We start from the raw sequence: 14,724 nt of genomic DNA, 5'->3' as shown, positions 1-14,724 counted from the left end.
TGGTGGCAGAGTGGAGCAGTCAGACATTAATAATACAAGATACAGTATAATGACAGAATATGTTAGTTAGAGATCTTTTATTATTGGTCTCACCCATGTCTTCCATTATAAACACTTCCTCTAACACCTCTCATACATCAATACGCCACTTAAGACAAGTAGCTTGTAAACATTTGAAAAAGCGTCAAACAAAGAGAGAAGTGGACAGAACAAAGCAAGAACTGTGTCATTTCTTTTCCAAACAATATTTTACATTTCAAGGTAAGTTGAAGGAAAAACATCATCAGAGGATACAAATGAAGAAATATGCAAATGACAAGTCCAAGATGACTTGATGGAGGAAAGTTTTAAATGGACTTTTGAGGTCATTTTCAAGCTATTTAATAGTCGTTTTTTTAAAGTTAATGCAAAGATGCAATATAAGCGACCAATTCTATTGGGCTCAACTATAAATTCAAATAAATAAATATTGTGTGGTTGTGCCTAATTACAAATTATTGTAAATTCTTTGATATATACTGTAGAAGATTAGATTTAACTCTGTTTTGTGGTATAAAATACGAAGTGCATAATTGTATCCTCCCTTTGGGAAAATATACATTTCTCAGTAAGCAAACATCAACGTGTCATCAAAGAGAAAATCTTGAGTCATACAAAAGCGACAGAATCCAATACTACAGGAACCCCCAAAATTTTAAGTGCAAACGTTTCATCACAACATCTGCGTGTACAATATCAACACTATATCAAAACACTTTACATATAAAACATAGATTTAGATTTCTCCCCATAAGGCTTTGATTCCCAAAAAAAGCCCATACCACCATGGGGTAGCCGCCTCCCAACTCCATAAGAGGAAAACAACAAAGAAACACATGCACAAAGAGAACATTAAATCAGAGAACCCAAAATAGCAGACATCTAACTATCTGGCCATTACAAAAATAGAAATTAATCTTAAAATTCTATTGGTGTTACAGGAAAATAAAAGATTACACAAAAATGATAAACAGGTTTATATATATATATATATATATATATATATATATATATTTTTATATATTTTCTGAGTAGATCTGTTATCACAAACATTTATAAGCAGGTTGGAAAGAGACATGGCCTGATTCAGTTACGCTGTTAATATGCTATGCATATTAACCCATGTTGCTGTCTGTATGTACAGTAATGCAACCTGAAGAACACTGCAGCACATTTAAGGTCCTGCAGTACATAAGCTGTGGCAGACGGTATGAGCTGCAGTGTACTCACACACAAAACATCCCTGTGAAGTTTTACTCTGTACTTCTGGGGCTCTAGTTTGGTCTACGCAAAGATATGGCATAAAAACAAACAGGTACGCTGTCGTATACCGTTAGATCTGTACTAACTTTTAAATGATAGAACATCCACTTTTGGGAGAGAAACTTGGGCTTTGCTGTGGTAAGGCACCATATATCAATCTGATGGACTGCAGGTTGGGGAGAGGGGGACAATGTCTTTTAGTTGAGTAAAAGTGAGCATAAATTCCCCCCTGCAAAATTCGCTGGTCATCCATCCCTGGGTTAGAAAGTGACACTTAGGTAAACGCACACACTAGCGTATTCAGTCTAAGTATCGTGTAAACAAGTGTGATGTACAATATCCACGTTTAATAGCATAGAAAGGTGGGATCTACCTTTTGAGTCTGTGCATCAGACTTATGGCTTCAGAGTCATATACAAAACAGGTGCAAACCTTTCATGGCTGATCATCTAGAGGAGCAGGTTTCAGGGAGAGGAAGGTGCTTAGTTTCTACCGTCCACAGGATTAAAGGTTGATGTATGTCCGATTACTAAAGCGAGGCAAAGGTGAAAGCTAAATCATTTAAGTGTCTAGCTGCTAAGATTCGGAGGTTCAGTCTAGGTTTAAATAACTGCACTGACACTGCAAACAATAATTAATTAAAGCCCATTCATTTCCAACAAAGAAAACTGAGCTGACCCGTAGACAATGAACAAGGTATACTGTGATTTTGCTTTATGAGGAACAATTCTGTATGGTTTTAGTTCCAGTAGGACTTGTTGGGAAATACACTCGCTTTCTGTACTGTAAATATATAGCTGGAGCCAGCAGTCTTAGCTTAGTATAACATACAGACTGGAAACGGGGAGACAGGTACTCTAAAGCCTTAAGCGCACTAATGTATTATGAACTGTTTTTAAACTTGAGGTTTTATACAGAATACAGTATTTGTGCCTTTAGAAAAGTCACTGGCTGTTTCCCCATTCTCAATATTTGTGCTAAGCTAAATTCACTGTACAGACATGAGCATGATTTATCAATCTTCTTATCTGACTCTCAGCCAGAAAACAAAGTGTATTTCCCAAAATGTCAAACTATTCATTGAAAAATGATCAATTCACTACAGCTTTAAACTTGAAAACTCAAATTGAATTCTGGCTGCCTCTAACAATGTAGGGTTTAGTTATAAAAGACAACATCAGAGCAGTAAGACATACAGGATTTGTGAGTTGCAGCTTGCAGAGACTCAGAGACAGTTATGGCTTCACTTTCTTTCATTCCCACCTGAAAGCTTAAAAGGTAGGAGGCAGACCAGGTCACACTGGCTTTCAGGGTTATTCTATTGTGTGTGTGTATATATATATATATATATATATATATATCCATACATACATACACACACACACACACACACACACACACACACACACACACACACACACACACACACAAACAAATTACAAAAGTTACATAGAGGCGTAATTCAAGGTTCAGCTCGGATTATGGCCACATCACGATAAGACAGTCAAGGTAAAAGTCCTGTTGGATATGTCCCTTAGTTAGCCAACATTTCAGAGCAGCTGAGGCAAGGCTTGACATCTAAGTTCAGGCTGAGAGCATGGTAGAAGATAAAAGAGTCACAGTTAAACATGCATGGTTGTCAGGTTAAAGCGCTTCCCTTAAACAAGAGTATAAGTTACAAACGGAGCAAAAACAAAAAAACAGAATCAGTGTCGGTAGCGGAGAAAACTGGATAGGAACTGAGGACAGAAAATGAAAACGTATTTTTTTGGCAGTAACACAGTTGCACAAGATAAGGAAAAGGAAAGATTCAGATATCTGCAATCTCACTAGTCTGTGTGTCCAAACATGAAGCAGATTGTGGCTGCTGAGGGTCCAATCCAAATGCACACTGTTGCCATGGAAATCCCTTCCTCCTTTGAATTGTGACTGAGGATCCCAAAAAGCCAGACAAAATGAATCCATAAGTGCAAACAGAACGACGGCATCACTGCGTATAAGTGCAGAAGAGTATCTTCGGGGTTTAAAATCTATGAAACGAACATGAACGTGTTACCCTCATCCATCAAACCTGTACTGCCAACATCTCTCCAGGTCCTCCCTCCACACAGCACATTGTAGTGTGAATAATGTGGCAGCGAAATTTAAAGCACCAGAGTGATGGGAAAGGGGAATGACTGAGCTTCCACATTACTGTCCTGGATGTGGGAGCAGGAGATGGAGGTGGAGGGGTGGAAGGGTGGGGGTCTGGCTGTCTGGGTCCAAATGGGGTGATTAATCCTATGTCTTTTGAGGATCTGGTGAAATGGGGCCTGGTGTGTTGGTCCCATCCATACTGTGTACAGGGATCTGGAACTGGGGGGTGAGGACCGACGGAAACTGGAACAGAGCAAAGTAAAGTGTTAGGACAAATCTAGACAGACTGACTGAATGATACTAGACGAGAGCAAAAAGAAAGTATATACTCTCATGTACTGACTTGGAACAGATGGGCTCCCTGGCGGCGAGTGGCTGGGCTGAGTGGAGCGACCGGACTGAGCGTGCTCCAGAAGTGGATGTTGGACAGCAGAGGACTGGGAGTCAGCAACAGAGTGGGAGTCTGGAGAGGAAGATAAACAAGACAGACTGATGTCACTTTCTTTGCAGCCCTAACGATACAACATAGATTTTTACAGATATAATGTACCAGCACATATGCAAGAGAAATGTCTAGTTTGTCCAACAGAGAGCACTGACAGGTCTATTTTTCAACTGTAATGTCTGTTGATCAGAACTTTGACCACAGTTCTTAAATAACCAATTTTCAGAGATTCTTATCAAAAATGTTTGAGAAATTTCAAGACCACTATGAGCCTGGTTCCAGGCCTATGAATTACCACCGACAGCTATGATTTGTTATTGATGGTATTATGCCCGTCGATACCTCTTTCCACCACTTGGAGAACCAGTAAACAAATCAGAGTTGAGTAGACAGGATTAAGAACAGAGAAGTCGTCTTCCCACATAGCAACCTGCATTTAATCTAGAGTTTCTCTTTTTACCCTAAACACTTACACAGCTTCACCTCCAACACGGTGAAGAGGCACTGCTTTTAGTCAATCACTGACGGAAGAGAGAGAAACCAGAATGCGGAACTCATGCCTTTGTGAGCTGACTGGCAGTCTGAGCTGTGGATCCCATGACCAAACCTGACCTGACCTACTACAAAGGGACAGAATAAAAACAACACTGTCTAACACAGCAGATCTAATAAGCTCGGACATCCTATACAGTAGCACACAGTCATGTGATCTGCAAACAGCAGCACCAGGAACACAAAAACAAGACCAAACAGCAGCCAGGCATCACAGATTACTGCTGCACTGCTGCCACCTGCTGGTCTCCATCCCTAAATGCTGGAAGGTTTTCTGTGCAATATCAACTCTTGACTCTGTTCAGTTATATAATGATGCTGGTCTATTCATGTGTTTTCTATTTTGTTATAGTCTGTGATGTAAACAATAGATAGATAGATTTACTTAGAGTTTCTACATATCTAGGGACCTCATCTCTTCACCATACATAATAACTGGAGATGCAAATAACTGCATGGCAAGCACTGTGTAACTCTTAAAAATATAATTTTTAAAAATAATATTTTTATTTCATATTCTTTAATATGTCAATAAATTTTAGTGTCATAACTTAAAGTGCAGTGTCACCTAAGCAACTAGCAATAAGCTTTGCATTTCTGTGTTGAAAATTCTACACTAACAAACCTATTATGACTTTTTACATGTTTGTAATCATGTAAAAATAAAATGATATTAAAGCACCTATGCTGTGAGACATCTAGCAATCCATAACAAGCTCACTGGCAGCTCATATAAAGTAGCTATGTGTCATTAGTAACTGTCTCTTCAAAATGAAGCAGTGAGAGGACGCCGCACTGTTAATTCCACCTCCTCTCTCCTACCTCATGTCATGTGCAAGGAGCCATGACAGGATGAGGAGATGCAAGTGAGGAGGCACATATGCTCACTGGAATGAAACCTCAGCAACACGAACCTACTATACTACTATAAACTTTAATAAATTGATAAATGTATCTCCTCGAATGATGATTGAGTCTATGGCCCACTGATTATTGCGTTGATATTATTTATATATTTGCAGTATTATGAGCTGGGTGTCTGTGGTGACATTCCTGGGAAAATGCTGTGTTAAGTTGCAGCAAACTGAACATTTTACACTGCTGCAGCTTTAACCGGAGAGACACAATTTGACTTTTATTATGAAGTAGTCACAGGAAATGCAATTTGTCAGTGAGCTCAGCACTTACCGCTGTCGTTCATCAGAAATGCGTCTACAAAACAAGACAATGGTCATTTTCAGCATTTCTGACATCAGATCAGTTTCAAATATTGCAGGGAGTAACAGAAGGAGGAGCAGCCACAGTGAGTTGTTAGATGAAGAGCTGCACACCACCACAACTTCTCAGTGAGGTAACAACTCCTTTCACTGTGCACTGCTGTTCGCAGTCTCATGCTGTGTGCAGCATAAAGTCAGACCACAGTTGCTCACAGAATGATGGAAAAGGGTAAATTATTGCCTGAGATCTTTATTAAAGAGAAGACAAACTCGCATCTGCACCTCCTCTTGATTGTTTTCACTTTCGAAAATCTAGCCCGTGACGAGAGGCTTGGGCCAATCACAGAGAGTTAGTGCGTTCCTATTGGCTGTTCTACAAATACAGATGCGTGTGCACAACCCCTCAGATGGACATGTGTCAATATCAGTTTCAGAGATGGAGAGAACCTGCAGTACTTCTCCTGGACACGTAACAGGCTGCTTCATTTCCTGTAATATCTAAATGTGTTGAAGTGGTTGGTCGTGTTGGTAGATTTACCATGAAAGCACGTGATGAGTGGCTATTGAATGCTGCTAATAGTTCAGCTCATAAAAATAAAGAGCACGTTCTAACCTGTAGCATTGCTGGTGTGAGAGAGGCAGTAGGTAGTGAGGGGCTGCACAGGTTCATGGGGGAGAAGTCAGAGGTGGTGACCAGCAGAGTTGGCGGGCTGATCTGCAGGATTTTCGGTGGCTTGCGTGTCTTTCCTGAGCTCTGAGTGCTGACTGTGGTGCAGCTGCTCACTGAGGATGAACTGGTTTCAGCGTCCACCAAACTGATCTCATCTCCAGACAGACCGATGCCATTGTCCACCTGGTGAACACAGATAATGATTTATTCACATTACTTTGATTTCATCATTTCACACTTGTCATTGCCCTGAGAACACCTGTCATGTTCATAGTATCAGGAAAAAAAACAGAAATCAATAGTAATTTTGATTTTAATCTGGAACATTGTTCACACATAATAAAATAAAATAAGTTTTCAGGGCCTATAAAAATTATTTTTCCTGTTGTTCAAATATTTCACTCCCTTTTGTGTGAGAAGAGTTTGTATGTGTACTAACCTTCTCCTGTGTCTGAGCGTCTGTGGGCTCTGGTGGCTGAGCGTCTGCAGGCTGAGATGACCCAGAGTCAATGTCGCTGTCAATCACCAGCTCCTGAGAGGAGTCAGGCACTAAGCTTGGCGATGGGCTTGCCGACGTCAGGTCCGGTAAGCTGAACGTTTGTTCTGATGGGCGGATGTGTTCAAATGAATAGATGGACTGGGGCGGAAGGGAGGAGTGTGTGCTGATGTCCTCACCCCTCGAGGGCAGAGCTTGCAGAGGATCTAAATGGCTGGACATCAGGGTCGGCTCTATGACAACCTGAGGAGGCGGTGCTGGTGCTGGCTTTGGAGGGGTGTTTCCAAACTTGATGACGGATGGCAAAGCAGTTGGCTGTGACTGAGGCAATGCTTCCTGGCTCTGGCCTGTGGCAGTGAGACCCCTCTTGTCAGCCATCTTTTCTGCTGGGTTCTCTATTTTGATGGACTTGAAGAGCTGGCGTCCATTTTGCAGCGAGTTGAGTGTGAAGGAGGTGTACAGGCCAGAGTGAATGTAGTCGTTGCGGCTTGACTGCTTGGTGCTTGAGCCCAGAGCCACTGTACTACCTCCTATCTTGGCTCTGTCACCAGACTCACTCTCTTGTAGGGTGCTGTCCCTTCTTGTAAGGGGAGGAATGCTCCCAGCACCTATATCCCCGCCCTCTGTTCGGGTAGCAACATCTCCTTTCAGGATGTCAGGATACGACACAAAGCGATAGACAAACTTCTGACCATTAACCTTCTTTATGATGTTCTGCAAGACACAGTAAAGCAAGATATGTTAGTTTATACTCCTGGTGAATAACATAAACAGTAAAACATACTACATCATCCAGGCACAGAGTAGAAACAAGACTTTCCCTCATGTAGTATGCCTCTACCAAAGCAGCGGTAGAAGCAAAAAATAGAAAAGTGAGACCGCAGAAAAGTCTTACGCATGGGACAGCTCTGTCCTTCCTGTCTGTACCAACCTAGCAGCCACTAATGCCGCAGCCAAACATACCAGAGCAGCCCTGCCCAGCACGCCCACAGGGTCAAGCAGTACTTCTGCCAAACCACAAGCAGAGTGGGAGACAGACAGCGCTCTCCCTCTCTCTGCATGTCACTGAGCAGCGGACTTCAACCATTCTGAGACGCAATTAAATTGTGTTTTGCTATTTTCTGGTAGTCTTTGGTGCAGCTGTCGGAGGAACCAGCCCTCTTTGACTCGTCAGCGGCTGCTTCAAAACACATGCTGTTATGCTACACAGGCATCATGTAATTTGTTTAATTATGACTGACAATGAAGCATCTGATCTCATACATATAATGCATATATCAGGATGCCGCACCATCTGATCAAATTCATATTCATTTTTATGTTTTGGAATCTGGAAGTGGGGGAGAATTATTAGTAAATCTGTGCCCCGCTCACTCATTCAGCGGCAATGTTAATATTAATCCTTCAAAAAGAGAGCAGGAATACCCTGTAAATGTCACACAGAATTAAGTTATGTGAAGATGTTTCTCAGGGTGGCACGGTGGCACTGTCACCTCATAGCAAGAACCCTGGTTCATCTGGGGCCTAACTGGGGTCGGCCAGGGCCTTTGACTCTAAATTGCCCGTAGGTGTCAATGTGAGTGTGAATGGTTGTTTGTCTCTATATGTCAGCCGTGATAGACTGGCGACCTTTCCAGGGTGTTCCCCGTCTCTGGCCCAGTGTCAGCTGGGATTGGCACCAGCCCCCCATCTTCCTTAGTAAACAAAGCAATGAGTATAGTGACTTTCTCAAAGTTCCAGTTTAAGTGTATGAAAACATGACAGGAATAAAATAAAAAGCTAAATCAAGGCTCATGGGGGTGCTGTAGCCTACCAACTATATTGTGGCCTGTCCTTCAGTCAGGGACATGCTTTTCCCAACTGCATTCTGCCAACAAAGACCAACATCAGATTGGAAATAACTGAAACGGCTGTGATTGGTAAAATGTTTGAGAAGCTTCAGATGGAACAGATTCGTTATAGCAAATGGAACTCGCAAAAGTTTTTACAGAAGGTGTGGAAGCCATTTTTGCACGAGACACAAGACTGAAATACATAATCTGTGTTGTATCTGTACTTATTCTGTAAACGATTCTCTGGCTCCTTCATCCATTTAGTTTTGTCTTTTTTTTTTTTTTTTTGCTCTGTTTTGTTTTGCACCCTAGTTTTGTTTTGTGTGATTCTCCTGGCGGGCAGGGCAGTCTCCTATCTCGCCTGTTAATTTGTTGATACTTTGCTCTTGGGAGTTCTGCTTATGTACCCCTCGTCTCTTTGTCAACTTGTGTAACTGTACTGGGTACTCTGTCTATTGTGTTTATTGTGTGTGTGCATGTTCTAATATAAGAAAATCTTGAAAAATGTTTTGTAAAGCTAGAAAGACACGTTTATAGTTTGGTTCAGGGTTAGGACATGTGTCCAAGGACATTCTTTGTGGGAATGAAAATGCTGTGTTGTTATACTAATAGCATAGCTATTGTTGTTGTTACCTGTAACAAGTGAAATCTTAAGACTAAAAGACCAAATTGCCACATTAAATACAAAGCAGCTACTTTCAATCAACTACAACCACTGCAGTAGAAGAGTTTATGTGTGTTTACCTTGTCGTAGTAGTATCTGAGGGCCCTGCTGAGTTTGTCATAGTTCATATTGGGCTTGTTCTTACGAGCCCCCCATAACCGAGCCACCTCCTCTGCCTGCAGCAGCTTGAACTCCCCTTCCTCATTGGTCCAGCAGATGAGCTGCTCATTACTGGAATCCAAAAGGAGCTGGAGAAGGAACTGCCACAGGGTGACAGAGTTGTCCATGTCTCTCACTGATTTGGGGGGGGGGGTAAAAGGTAGAGAGGAGAAAAATGATCAGGCTCATGAACCAAGGAACTGCTGCTCACTGCATAACAATATGGAATTCCACAAACTTATGGCAAATATGACCTCTGGGCATACTACTGTAAGTCACTTCAATTTATTCTGACGGTTAAGTTGTGATGAAGTGCTGTTAATGAGTTTTTGTTGTAACCATTTGCCTCCTTCAATCAGTCAACCAAGGAATGTTAACTCCAACAACACACAGTATGTGCATGAATAGCAACACCACACAGATGTAAGACGTAGTACATGTGTCAGTTTAGCAACACTCTATGATATACATTACAAAAATGTTATATTTTAGAACTGCAACATGAGCAATGAGAAAACTGTTCATCTTATCCTCACTTGTATTTTTAAAAAGCTGAAAAAAGGCTGTTGGATACCTAAAAGTGTGAGCAGAAATCTGGTGCAATAAGTGTAAATGGTTATTAAATAGCCAAGGAATAAGAGACTGTTTTACAGGACCAGGTGCACCCTGTGCTACAAACACTGTTCCCTCATGTGGCTCCCACATTCTAGGATAATAATGCCACCATACACCAAGCTGAATAAACTCAAGAGTGGTTTCATTAACATCTGGATGAAGTCGAACACCTTCCATGCCATTCCCTTCATGAGAAATTCTGATGCTCAAAGTATACAGTAAATTTCCACCTTCTTCGCACCTTGGTGAGCTGGAGTGTGCATAAAAGAATAATTGAAAAATAAGTGGTTGTATCAGGGTGAGTGTGACAGCTTTCTGAGGACTGAGGCTGTTCAGAGGTAAAGTGTGCCCTCATTCTGGTTAGATCCATGATGACAAAGATGTGATATCACATTGTTCACCTATTCAGAAATGAGAAAATTACACCTAATCATAAATAACAGATTTTTGTTAGAACCTATAAAGTGTGGCACTGTGATGTGACAACTGACAAGTCCTCAAGGACAAACATCTTGTTCACATCTGGCAAGGTCTACAGAACACCACGATCATGAAAAACTAAACACCTCTCACAGTGTGAGGTAAAGAAGGATGTTCATGAGGATGTAAATTCAAACACCAGGGACCGTTCACAAAAAATTATACAAGGATTGTAAACCTGACATAAGGCACCGATATCTGGTGGTAACAATCACAATTAGAGATGAAATAATTAGTTGCCATCTAATTTGATAATCAATTAATCTAAATCATTTAAGTAATCTTTTAAGCAAAAAGGTTATGATAAATTGCTGGTTCCAGCTTATCAAATTTGAGTATTTTCAGGTTGTCTAGAGTCTTCTGTGACGGTAAATTGAATCTCTTTGGGTTTTCAATTGATCACCTGACAAAGCAAGACATTTTAAGCTGCCATCATGGGCTCTGGGAACTTGTGACTGGCATTTTTGCTATTTGCTGACATTCTATAAACCAAATGATTTATCAGTTAATCAAGGAAATAATTGGTAGAGTAATCGATGACTGTTAGTTGCAGCCCAATTCAATTAAACTGTAGTATCATTACTAGAGCTCCTATTAATGTCAAAACCAACATTTTATTGGACATTACAATCAACTTATTTCATAACGCAGGTCTTCAAGGAGCTATTATTTGAAATAGCTCTGTTCCCCCCGGCTGGAAAATACCACAAACCAAATGCTGGTCAATTCTGGTTGCAGATTTGCTTCCATTACACTTCACTTCAACAGTAACCATCTATTTCGGAGTCTTGTTATACTAAGTTAACGCTACGTGATTATAACCATGATTTTCCACTCATTGCCTCCAATCAGAGGCAAATCAAGGTTCGATCACTAAACCACAATAATTTCAAAATTCCTGATTACAAAACAAGTTGTGTAGTGTGATCAGTACAGAAATCTGATGACTTTCAAAGTCATTTAGTGTGTGCATGGCTTTAATTGCCAGTAAATGTTGATAATACTATAACTTGTGAGGAAAGAAGTTTTTTAAAAAAAGCAGACTTTTGCTTATGCTTTTGTTTTACTGTATTGTTCTTTCAGCTAAGGTACAAACCCACATCTGGCACTTTCTTTGATGTTCTTGAGGGGCTTTTTGCTGCAGTCTTTGCAGGTTTTACAGCATGGCATCCTATGCAGAGATTAAAGGCCATGAACACTGGTGGTATATGCACACAGGTGTTTTCACTTGTGTGGGCATGTATAAAACGTGCTTGATTGACAATTGCCTAACATATTTGCTGCACCTGTAAAGGAGAGGAACAACATTCAATTATTTTAGGTATATGATTTTTTGTAACCTCAGCACACTCCCAGGGTTACTACACCCAGATTCAACTTGCAAAGAGTTTTAATCAGACAGAATAACTAAAAAACACATGTTATCTATTGACTGATGTACCCCAATCCAACCTGCACAGGTAACTGGTGCATTCTACTTGATTGTCTCGAACAAGTCAACCTAAAATCTGCATCAATTATAATCCTTCCTGCCTGTCACCTCAGCTGGGTGCACTTCTCAAGGGTCACACAATTACATGGTGTCCAGAGAAAAGTGACTGCTTCTTCCTGTCCTTACTTAGATGGGAGTGTTAATGCTGTGTGTAACAATGACAGGGAGCCCAAAGGTGAGCATAGGATAGGTATAAATCTATGTAATGTGTGTGGATATTATAGAACCATCATACACTGCATGACTAATGAAGTATCTCACAGAAAGCAGAGCCCATCTTCAACCTCTGCATCCCTGACAGTATGAGAGATGAAAGAGGAGGAAACCTACTTCCCATGAAGGTTCAGTGGTGCTTAGATCTAGAGGTTGTGAAAGCCATGAACAAAGAGGCAGACAACATTCTGCTTTTCACAGAGCCTCTCTTGTAAACTGTTTAGCAGTGTGTAAGGAGGCATTATCTTGAGATCTCATAGCTGAGTGCCATTTCATTTTTGCCAAAACAAAAATGTTGCTGCATCTGCAGTCCCAGGTTAATTTGTTCCCTCTAAGTTGTGCTCCTAATGTGTCTCTTTCACGGCCTATTAGGGGCAACAGACACTGCAACCGGTTGAGGCCTTTGTCTTGCTTGTGAGTTAAATTTATATGAATGTACTTGAAAGTTAGGAGTTGGAGGATGCAGTTCATGTGTGTTTGGTATAAAATATCATTATATATGCAACAAGATTTATCCACTATTTCACCTGTTGATATGAATAACTATTGTATATCAAAAAATGTGTGCTTTCTGTGTTATTTGCAACTTTGTTAAATTATTCGTGTATGTCAGTCAAACTTGTGATTTTTCATAAATTCGAGATCATTGTAAATTTCATTCATCATTTTAATTGTTCTATATTTTCAATTTAAGTATATGACAGCTGAATGCACCCAATACAATTACACCTCCCGAGCCAACATGTACATTTAAAGCACTGAATTTAAAGCATCCTTCCATCCTTCCATTAATGTAGATTTAGGTGCTATGTCAGACCAGGTGTAGCCTTAACCTTTGGGCCATTTAGTACAGATACCCTCTGTGGTAGTTGGCTGGCATAACCCCACAAAGGCAAGAGTGTGGTGTACTGGTAGTTTTACCCTTTAAGCACTGTGATGTTAAGTGTCAAGCTACTGCTTGAAGATTACATTATATGCCTCAAGCCATCCAACAACACCACTTATGATCGTCTATGAAGAGCTGCCTATCACATGGCAGACATTTCGATGACGTGACTTGCATTCCAGTCCAGTTACTGTACACATTTGAGAATGCTGCTATTGAAAAGCCCAGCAACTCTTGGTGATGTAAAAAGCAACCCTTCTGTCATCAAGACTATTAAACCATGCTTAGAGTCCACTCTCAATAATCCATTCACATTACATTTACATTTACTCATTTGGCAGACGCTTTTATCCAAAGCGACTTACAAGTGAGGGACATCACTAAAGCTTCACATGCAACGCTAGCTTGGAAATGGGTTTGTTTAGCAGTCACATACATGCAAATGTCAAGGACAGTTACTCTTCTCATGCAAGGTAATGTTTTCGATTATTCTGATGCCTAGTGTTCATTTTACAAAATTGCCCCAATTGACGATTTTGTGCATAATATTATTCAGATCCCAACAACTTGATTTCCTCATATTGCCTCGTAGAGCCACACAAGTTGGAGTCAATTGGCGCCCACTCTGACGTGATTCCTAATACTACTATTAGATGTTGCTGGGTATTCACATAGTGTTTTTGCTATTCTGTCCACTCTCCCTGTCAGTATCTGTCAACATGTGTGTATGTGTGTGTTTGTGTGAGTAAGCTTCTTATGGAAGAGTAAATCTGCCCTGACTCATCCAGACCTGCTGGGTTGGAGACACACCCCCCCCACACACACAATCTGTCCCAAACTGTCATGTTAAAACTGGTGATATCGGGGAAAAAATAGGACAGTGTCAAATCTGCTGCCAGGGAAAAAGATTACCAATGAACGTTATGTAACGTGTGACATTAGCAGCAAATGTTATCTACTGAGCAGTGAGATAATGTAAGCTAGGTCAAATCAGTCACAGAACATGGGTTATTCATGCGCTATGAACGCCCGGGCTAGAGTGACTGGTTTGTACTATCAGATGGCCAGGCACCCACACAGAGCAAAATAAAAGACCACTTGTTGATGGATAATATTAGTTTCGTTACTGTCAACACGAACTAGCACTTATTTCCCAACTATTTAAAGTCGCAAGGTGGAGCTCAAGTGCCACTGTCGTGTTCATCATGTGTGTGAATAGTCGAGGAGACAAACAAATCAAGGCATTAACGTTTGTCAGCTAACAGTAAGTTAGCTGTTAGCTAGCTTCACGTTAGCTTGTTTGCTAACATTACCTCGCTCGTAGAGCCCGCTGAATTTCTAAGTCGTCGAGCCGTGTCCAGATATTCCCAAAACATTGCTGGAAAGCTTTTTATACTGCCATAGCTCAGGAAATAAGTTTCAAATAGAGTGTCAAGCAAATACCTGAACACAGAATACATTAAACTGCCTTTGGCTTACAGTGACGATATATCCTTTGAACAGGAAATAATGTTGCATTCACTGTTCCTCGTACTCCCCATACTCAAGAACTGTCGCGCCCCTCC

The 14,724-nt window shown here is 40.8% G+C and overlaps 1 protein-coding gene across 1 annotated transcript; it reads right to left on the bottom strand.

The window, feature by feature from the left end:
* Positions 1-60: 60 nt before the first annotated feature.
* Positions 61-14,660, bottom strand: elk4 (ETS transcription factor ELK4). The gene is made up of 6 exons (XM_056396518.1): positions 14,473-14,660; positions 9,395-9,609; positions 6,762-7,532; positions 6,266-6,505; positions 3,782-3,901; positions 61-3,681 (listed from the first exon to the last, which is right to left on the bottom strand). Exons 2-6 carry the CDS (start codon positions 9,599-9,601, stop codon positions 3,583-3,585), a joined length of 1,437 nt encoding a protein of 478 aa, XP_056252493.1. The 5' UTR covers positions 9,602-9,609; positions 14,473-14,660; the 3' UTR covers positions 61-3,582.
* Between the last annotated feature and the right edge of the window lie 64 nt (positions 14,661-14,724).

The sequence above is a fragment of the Seriola aureovittata genome, chromosome 2, assembly GCF_021018895.1.
Source record: "Seriola aureovittata isolate HTS-2021-v1 ecotype China chromosome 2, ASM2101889v1, whole genome shotgun sequence".
Classification (NCBI taxonomy): Eukaryota; Metazoa; Chordata; class Actinopteri; order Carangiformes; family Carangidae; genus Seriola; species Seriola aureovittata.
Note: the sequence above shows the minus strand (reverse complement) of the source record. Positions and strands in the feature narration are given on the sequence as shown.

What these genes read in the sequence shown, in the direction of transcription:
- elk4 (XM_056396518.1), bottom strand. Translation starts at nt 9,601, where the DNA reads ATGGACAACTCTGTCACCCTGTGGCAGTTCCTTCTCCAGCTCCTTTTG. An exon ending in TCACACCAGCAATGCTACAG is followed by an intron (nt 3,902 to 6,265) that starts GTTAGAACGTGC and finishes CTTCCTCTCCAG; the next exon opens with ACTCCCACTCTGTTGCTGAC. An exon ending in AGGGAGCCCATCTGTTCCAA is followed by an intron (nt 3,682 to 3,781) that starts GTCAGTACATGA and finishes GCTCTGTTCCAG; the next exon opens with TTTCCGTCGGTCCTCACCCC.